Here is a 9,220-nt window from a genome sequence, read left to right on the forward strand (position 1 = left end):
GTATACAGAATTGACCCTGCAGTTACAGATACACCCCAATGTGCTTAAATCCAAAATGACTAACATTCAAATGTACTGAGGTATTCAGGGTTTCATCAAACCATGATGTCATTTTCCTGGTCCTGCTGCGTTGGTGTCTATATTTAGAAGTGAGGAGTGATTTGAATTTGTCTGTATAACTCATTAACTGTGGGTCACTCCATTTAAAAGGAGATGTATCTCAAGTCGCACACATGTACACAGATGTTTTTGAGAATTGTTTTAGGTACACTTATTTTATTCAGCTGGAGTAATTCATTTAGTTAGATGGCCTAATGCTGACCATGATGGGGTTTGTGTGTGTGTGTGTGTGTGTGTGTGTGTGTGTGTGTACATGGGTATAAACATATTGTTTGACACTCTGAACCTTGTGGATTTTATACTCTTCTCACTGCATAGTAGGTTGGGAAAAATGCTATTTATGAGTTGGGCAAACAGATTATGTGATTCCTCTACAGCAAGAAATCTGTTATGTATAATTGTCTCAGGTGAGTTGGCAAACAGGCTCAAACTAAAATAGTTCAATAAATACTCAAAACAATCTAGACAAAGACATTGAAATTAAATTATTTAAATTGTATATAACAATTGTATATAAATATTTGAAATAAATATTTGAGGTTCAATTTAACTTTAATATTACACAGTAATACAGTTATTGAAGTCTTAAATATGAGCATGTGCTGGAGTTAGTTTTTCTGCAGCTACTCCATATACCACAACCAGGGGGATTTATAGTTTCTAAAGCTGCTCAACTACTTTGAGCATGAAAGGGGTGGTCAGGATCAACTTACTGTGTTGTTGGCACACCTGGGAACACTGTTACTAAGCTGGGAACGCTGTTGACATGCCTGGGAATGCTGTTACTGAGCTGGGAATGTTGTTGGCCTACCTGGGAACTCTGTTAGCACACACGGGGAAGCTGTTTTTATGAAGTGGTAAAGGTACCTGACTTATAATCGGAAGGTTGCTTGTTCAAGCCCCACCGCTGTCAAGTGGCCACTGTTGGGCCACTAAGCAAGATCCCTAACCCTCAATTGCTCAAGTTGTGCTTAGTCATAATTTTAAGTCACTTTGGATAAAAGGTCATCATAATTTTACTATGCTTGAAGAGAATTTATTTTGTCAAAAAAAAAGAAGACCTAATTAATTGTTTAACATTATTAACTTTATAAACAGCATTTGTTGGAAAAATGAGTAAAATTAATTAACATCAAAATATAATTCATTAGTTTTTTCAAGAGGCAAACCTAAAAGTAAGAGGTTGGATTCATGTATATGATATTTTTCACCAAAGGGGGGATTCATGATTTCACAAGCTGCCTCACTTCTGGATCAATGTTCCCTTTCACTGTGTTGAAACAGGAAGGGAGGATTTTATCCTGCATGATATCAGGTAACTGTAAGGACACCGACCTGCTAGTGCTTGAGTGGCGACCCACGTTACAGAGGCCCCTGGCCACACTGATCAGACCACACTGCATTAGTGTTTCTCAGTTGTTCCAAATGCACTAGTGTCCTGGAGTAGCCCAGCACTGCACTCTTTGTGTTTTTGTGTGTGTGTGTGTGTGTGTGTGTGAGAGAGAGAGAGAGACAGAGAGAGAGAGAGAGAGAGTGAGAGAGAGAGAGAGAGAGAGAGTTCAGAAGTTGATAAGTTCCTCTGACGCCCCTTTCTATGCCTCTATTGTAGAGATAATTCAACTCACCCAAAAAGAAAAAGTAGAAAGAAAGTATTCAGGAAACATCATTTAAACAATAGAAACCTGGTCGTGAGTTGATAGAAACCAGTAGGGACTGTGGTGAGAGCCAGTCACTGTAGGACGAAGCGACAGGCATGGAGCTCTGGCGCTCCTAACATTGGTATTATGAACTTTGACGAGAGCCTGAAGGCAGTAGCGATTGTTGTTGGGTTTTTTGCACCGGCACATTCACGTGCTGAAGCGGTAACGATGCAGATGCCGTTGATCGTTTACGGTAAGATGGTTCAATTTAAGATTTTACTGTTCACACCTAATACAGCAAGCAGGTCAAGGCCTCAGTCAGTTAAAACTGTGATGCTTTCATTATGCTTAGACAGTCGCTAGTTAAGAACGGACAATACAAATATACTGATTTAAATTAGCGAGTGAATGTTGCAAGGATTTCTCTAACTAACCTACTCTAGACTAACCTAATCCTGATTAACGTTACCTGAGGACCACATCTGAGGTGACAGGACACAGACGTTTGGCTAATGCTAATTGACACCAGCTGGCTAGATGTAGCTAACTATCTGATATAATGATATAATGACATAATGGCTAATATAACGATATGATATAATATAATGATATAATGGCTTTGTGTTGGAATGTCCAGTCAGCTGTTTGTCAGCATGGTAGATAGCCAACTAGGTTAGCTAGCCTAGCTCAGTGATTCACAAACACCGTTTCCTGATTTCATAATTATACTTAACAGCTAATTAGTTACATCAGGATTTAGTATCTGAATGTGAGGATATATATCTTAATGATATAGTAGCTCGCTTAGATAGCTGTGTAGGGTTGTTAGCCTTAGCTAGCCCAGCCGTGTTAGCTAGCTAGCTAGCCTAGCTGTGCCTATGATGGACACGTTGCTAGTTTTCCTATCACTTCACTATTCTTATAAACCAGTGTAGTTTTCCGCTGGTTTTACTTTAACAGTTTGAACAGGAACCGTTGGCTGTTTGTATTCCTTTGCTTATACGCAGTTGACGTTATCGGGCTATGGGCGCTAGCTGCTAGCTAACCAGCTGGATGACTGAGCAAACCGCAGGCGTTCACTAATATTCCTTTATATAATATTATGAACCCAGTAATCCACTGTTCATGATGTCTAATCCCGGACATCATGAAATGGAGCCACAGATACCGGCTCGTAGTGCTAACCATGTTAAAACACCATGCGAGGCTGACGTTGGCTAGTAATACTTCACTTTGCAAGCCAGCAAATGCAGGGTCTCTAGCTAAAACCCCTTGTATGAGAACTATACCGATGCTGTACCTAAAATAGATGAAGTTGTACATTAACTGGCATAACGTTGCTGGCAACAACATACTTTACACCAGACTGAAATTGCCAGTGTGATGCTGAACCACTTTCCCCAGACCTGTGCTGTCTAACCTAGGTTTGTGGTTCCTCTAGACAGATAACTGGATTCTTCTGAGTAGACTAGCCCTTGTGTCCTGGGTCTGACTGCTCTCCTCGCCCAAACGCCAAATCAAGTGTAATAAAGAATGCTTTATATAGTATTGAGGCATTGCAAAGTGTAATCCCATCCTACAGATATGTACTCATTGGTACTGTATTTAGTCTTAATTGCAAACCGTAAGATACTTTTTCTCTTGTATTAAAAAAAACAAGCTGCAAAGGTTTAATGGTGGGTGGGTCAGATTTTGAGAGCTGACATGGCTACAAATATATCCTGAAACCATGGTTTGCTACAAGGAAGTGGCACATATGCCAACCACTCATGGTCATATTACCACTCATGGTCATATTACAGTAGCATTTTTATTTCCACTTTCTATGAAATACATTTCCTTATGAAATACAGCCAGTTACTCATTCAACCAGCTTGTGCAGAAATGTCCTGTTGTTCCAAAGGCACCGCTATTGTTGAAGCACCGCTGTTTGGAACTGGCAGGTCTACCTGTCACATTCCTTTTTGCTGTGTCAGACTGGATTTAAAAAAAATGTTGCATATGCAGGTTTTGTGAAAGCTAATTTACTGAGAAAATTATTACAGTCAATTAGATATGAAAGGAAATCTAGCCTATACACTGGTTATTCAGATGCCATATCATAAGAGAGCTTTGCTCACCAACTTCCCCTGTTATTTCATCATGCATTACAATATGGGAAAAAACTAAATTGCAATTATATTGCTATATTTACTTAGTGACCAGAAGAATAGAAACCCGTTTCAGTATAAGGCTGGATCACCTTTGGCCCAGATAAAAGCTGCCAAGCTGTGCTCTGGCAACATGGTGTTTGTCTGCAGGTGGACATGTTAGTGGACCAAACACCATCCCTGACCAGCCTGTAGAGTTGTAGTGATGCATGATGTGGCCCAGTGCCCCATTACATCTACACCCCACACTGAATCTGCTGTTGTTGGGGTTCAGATGGACCATTCAGCTCCATACAGCCTTTTTCCTGTGTTATAACCTACTTCCAAATCCTTCAGCAGTTTACCAAGGGCCACCAGCGATACAACACCCCCCTGAGGTGCTCTGTATATGGGCCCGTTCATGGTGCTCTTTTGAAATTTCTGCTTTCAAAAAGCTCTGCAACATTACAGGGGCCTGGTTCCCCTTTTTCCACAAGGTGGAACCTTTTAATATGAACTGGTTAAAGTCTTGTGTGGTTAAAGCTTGGCCTTGAAGTATACTGGTTAATGGCTGGTAACTGTAAATTCTGTCCTTGATATGGAATATTTAAAGGAGCAATAAGTCATTTTTCCAGTAATGATTCTTTACCCCTTGAAGATTATACTGACCCCTAGTGGCCGCCATGTGTGGGGACCTTCTTTGTGGCGCATAAACAGGTTAATTTGAGGACTACAGAGCAATTAGATTCTTCCTCTCATGTGATCTGCACCTAATAAAAAAATCATTTTCATAAATAGTGTTTGCTACTTTTTGGTGGTAAAAATAACTTGGTGCTCCGTTAAAAACTGGTGGGATTAAACACTGGTGTCTTAAAGACTGGGCATGATATAGCGTGGTTAAAGACTGGCCTGCATTTGCCACAGATTTACATTTGTTGAATCAGGTTTGATTCATCGGAGCACCAACAAAGCACTGAGGTTGATTAGAATGCTCACATCAAACACTATAAAACTGATTGCTGATTGTTGAAAGTCTTCTGCTGTACGGTTAAGGTGCATTATACTGTTTCAGCCAAACTTTTAACTTTTTACTTTGTGAAAAGCCATTATCATTTGAATGTTTTGTTATTCCAGTTATTTCATTCTATTTGCTGTAAAATAGCACATACTTGAATCTCAGGAAGATTTTCACCAATTAAGAGCCTGCATTTTCTGGCCTAGTGACATCAAACACAGCATAGGGATGATGGGAAATGACTAATTAATTAATTAAATTGCTTATTCATGCTAGATGGTTATGGCAGGTGTGTTTTTATAATTAACGTGATGTTTGTTCACCAGGTCGAAGCACGTGTGTGTGAGAGGAGCTGTCATGGCTGCAATGATCCCACCAGTCAAGCTGAAATGGCTGGAGCACTTGAATAGCTCCTGGATCGCCGAGGACAGCGAGTCCATCTCCACCCGTGAGGGCGTAGCACTGTTGTACTCCAAGCTCCTGGCCAATAAAGAGGTGGTGGTGCTCCCCCAGCAGGTCCTGTGCCTGAAGGGTCCTCAGCTTCCAGACTTTGAGCGAGAATGTCTGTCCAGCGATGAGCAGGAGCACTACCTGGACGCACTGCTGGCCAGCCAGCTTGCCCTGGCTAAGACGGTGTGCTCCGATTCGCCCTTTGCCTCCGCCCTGCGCAAGCGCCTCCTGGTCCTGCAGAGGATCTTTTACGCACTTTCCAACAAGTACCACGACAAGGGCAAGGTGAAGGCCCAGCAGCACGCCCCTGAGAGCGCACCGGGCTCGGCTGAGCTGCAGGCAGTCAGCGAGCGGCCGCGCTCCAGCACCGACGCGCTCATCGAGATGGGAGTGCGCACGGGTCTCAGTCTGCTGTTCTCTCTGCTGCGGCAGAGCTGGACACTGCCACCCGCTGGGCCGGGCCTCAACCTCTGCAACGATGTCATCACAACTGCAATCGAGGTGGTTGGTTCCTTGCCGCCGCTCTCACTGGCCAACGAGAGCAAGATCCCCCCCATGGGTCTGGACTGTCTGGCCCAGGTCAGCACCTTCCTGAAGGGCCTGAGTGTGCGAGGCTCGGGGGCCGACGTGGTGGGCCGCAGGCTGGCGTGTGAGCTGCTGCTGGGCCTGGCTGCACAGAGGGGCTCCCTGCGATACCTGCTGGAGTGGGTGGAGATGGCGCTGGCCGCCTCCACAGGCATCATGGGCCTGGAGCCCGGCCAGAATCAGGAGGGGCTGATGGGATATGACTGCTTCATGAGCATTCTCATGCAGATGAGACGATCGCTGGTATGTAGTAGGTGATGTTTCACTCACACTCTCAGTCTGTCATGCCACACTCGGTGCTTCTTTAATACTGATTACACTCTTGTTAACTTCCTCTTACTGTGTTATTAAACTTATTCTGCCCTCAGTAGTGTTGCAGACTGGAATCCTTCCTCCTGATTTTGAGGGCAGTAGAGTATCATAACCCTGGAGATTAGGAAGTTGAGGATTTAGACTCAGTTGTGTTCCAGGGTTCGTCTGCGGACCGCAGCCAGTGGAAGGAGCCGTCACGCACCCCAGACAGCTTGTGCTCCCTGTATGAGGCGGCACTCTGCCTGTTTGAGGAGGTAAGTCCTGTCTGCTGTAGAATTAGGAGCCATCCTGTCTGCTGTAGAATTAGGAGCCGATGATTTGGTAGATGTTTACGTGTGTAATGGTCTGAATGTTTCCTGGTTTGCGATGCCCTGTGGCGGCATGGCAGGTCTGTCGTATGGCGTCTGACTACTCAAGGACGTGTGCCAGCCCAGACAGTATCCAGGCAGGGGAGGCGGCCATGGTGTCTGAGATGTGTGAGGTGTATGTGTGGGGCAGTAACAGCAGTCACCAGCTGGTGGAGGGCACGCAGGAAAAGATCCTCCAACCCAAACTGGCGCCCAGCTTCAGTGATGCACAAACGGTGAGAAACACTCAGACGTGTTGGGGCACGTGTCCACTGCACGGCAGCAAACATTTGCTTTTGAAATCTGAAGTGCGTGAACTGAAATATGTGCCTGGGATGGAAAACTAAAAGTAAAATTTTGTAGTTTTAAGTTGATCAAACTGGTGTTTTGTGCTGTGTTGATTGTAATCTCAGATTGAGGCTGGCCAGTATTGCACGTTTGTGATCTCTCCTGATGGATCCGTGCGGGCTTGTGGGAAGGGCAGCTATGGTCGCCTGGGCCTGGGGGACTCCAACAACCAGTCCACTCTTAAGAAGCTGACCTTTGAACCTCACCGTGCTATTAAGAAGGTTTCATCATCCAAGGGCTCTGACGGTCACACGCTGGCGTTCACCAGTGAGGGGGAGGTGTTCAGCTGGGGGGATGGAGACTATGGCAAGCTCGGACACGGGAACAGCTCCACTCAGAAATATCCCAAACTCATCCTGGGCCCCCTGCAAGGAAAGGTACTGAACAGCAAATCACATATTTTTGTATATGTTCCCACCTTTAGTGGTGCCATGTTGGTGTAATTTGTTGCGTGAGTAGAGTGTAGTGTATTATCCGTCACATGCAGGATAACTAAACATGTACAGCATGTTTCATCTTTTGGATTACAGCACACTGAATATGAAATAATGACTGAAATTGTAATGCAGACTGTAAGAAAAAGGAAGTCTCTCCAAACTTGAATCAAAATGGATGATCTTTATTCCAGTAAGCAGCAGCAAAGTACAATAAGGTAGTACAGGTTCAGTGGAGCTAGACTGAACACCTACTAATCATAAATGCAACATATTTTCATTTGAAAATCCCACCTGTCTTAAGTTTTTTTCTGTTAAGGCTGTGGCATCAGTTGTGTATGATCAGTGTTGGTATAAAAATACCGCCCCAGTTTGCTCTACCAGGGTGCACTGGAAATGGAGTTCTGACACCTTCATGTCTAGTCCAGTTCCTTTAGCCTGTGGTGGTTGTTGATCTTCTAGCTGCTCAGCAGTAGCTGTCGCTGTCTTTTCTGGTTTGCTTTTTTTATATGCTAACATGTCCCATGGTGTCCCCAGTTCTGTGGTTTGGTAATGATGCTGTGTAGTGCAGCGAGGTAAGACCTTTGGGTCTCTGCTATAATATATCACAACACTGTCCGCTTTAATCTGAGAAATTGAAGACGTTGTGTGTGTATAGGGGTCAGAGTCTTTCATCGCTATTCTCCTCCACTGTGGGGTCTGTGTGTAGTCAACACACAGTGAGCAGCTGAGCTGTCTGGAGAGGTGGGCCTTATCATGGGGGTCTCTGTGGCTAGGACACAGCCAATCAGGAGGCTGGAATAACTTTAAAAACAAAAGTTTTTACAAAGTTATTACATTGTTAACACCATGAATGCACTAATGAGTTTAGCAATAGCAAACAACCTCACCGACCGTTCAAAAGCACAATAAGTGAATCAGACCATGGAACAGCACTTCAAGTGAATCAGACCATGGAAGAGCAGTGTAAGTGAAGAAAATCAGGTTTGTTGTTGAAAGATTTTTGTGATAAACTTTCATAAATTTCCTGTTGTCTGCTATCTGATGTTATTTAACCACTAACTAATCAGACTCAAAGCGGGTCATTACTGATTATTTTATTGCTGACTAACTGTGTGTATTCAGTGTAGTTTAATCCACTGTATATGAGCCATTTTCACCTGAGCTGAGGTGTGAATTATCCAGTCTTTTTGTTGTGCATGAATAAGTGATGTGATGAAGCCAGTGAATCCCAGTCATGATGGACCTCATGACTCGGTGTGTGTGTGTGTGTGTGTGTGTGTGTGTGTGTGTGTGTGTGTGTGTGTGTGTGTATAGGTGGTGGTATGTGTTTCAGCAGGCTACCGTCACAGTGCAGCTGTTACTGAGGATGGAGAGCTGTACACATGGGGAGAAGGTGACTTTGGAAGACTAGGTACACTTCCAGCTTTTATCATGTATATATTTATATATCTGTAACTCATTTCTCCTTTAGAGTCAATATTCCGTGAAGTTTATTTTTTGAAGCATTATTTTAGTTTACCGTGACGCTGTTGAATGAATTTGTAGCATTTGTTTGCATTGACTGCGTATGTGCGTGTGTGCGTGTGTGCGTGTGTGTGTGTGTGTGTGTGTGTGTTCAGGCCATGGTGACAGTAACAGTAGGAACATTCCCACCCTGGTGAAGGATATCAGTAATGTGGGAGAGGTGTCCTGTGGGAGCTCCCACACCACTGCGCTGTCCAAGGATGGACGCACAGTTTGGTCCTTTGGAGGTGGAGACAATGGTGAGTCCACATTCTGCTACGTCTGCTGAGGTTCTGTCCCAAAGACCCGCCTCACTCAGAATGCTGCTTCGATT

General features: G+C 44.0%; 1 protein-coding gene across 5 annotated transcripts in view; it reads left to right on the forward strand.

Annotated features, from left to right (window-relative positions):
* The first annotated feature begins 1,682 nt into the window (after positions 1-1,682).
* Positions 1,683-9,220, forward strand: part of herc1 (HECT and RLD domain containing E3 ubiquitin protein ligase family member 1) — a 40,531-nt gene continuing 32,993 nt past the window's right edge. For 4 of the 5 annotated variants that reach the window (XM_035525777.1, XM_035525781.1, XM_035525794.1 and 1 more), the window contains exons 1-7: positions 1,684-2,013; positions 5,231-6,182; positions 6,410-6,505; positions 6,640-6,834; positions 7,012-7,323; positions 8,698-8,794; positions 9,003-9,146. In XM_035525777.1, the coding sequence (XP_035381670.1) occupies positions 5,262-6,182; positions 6,410-6,505; positions 6,640-6,834; positions 7,012-7,323; positions 8,698-8,794; positions 9,003-9,146 (1,765 nt within the window). In that variant the 5' untranslated portion in view covers positions 1,684-2,013; positions 5,231-5,261. Of the gene's footprint in view, positions 2,014-5,230; positions 6,183-6,409; positions 6,506-6,639; positions 6,835-7,011; positions 7,324-8,697; positions 8,795-9,002; positions 9,147-9,220 lie in introns of all 5 variants that reach the window. The other variant, XM_035525798.1, reaches the window with a different exon arrangement.

Source organism: Electrophorus electricus, chromosome 1 (genome assembly GCF_013358815.1).
Source record: "Electrophorus electricus isolate fEleEle1 chromosome 1, fEleEle1.pri, whole genome shotgun sequence".
Classification (NCBI taxonomy): Eukaryota; Metazoa; Chordata; class Actinopteri; order Gymnotiformes; family Gymnotidae; genus Electrophorus; species Electrophorus electricus.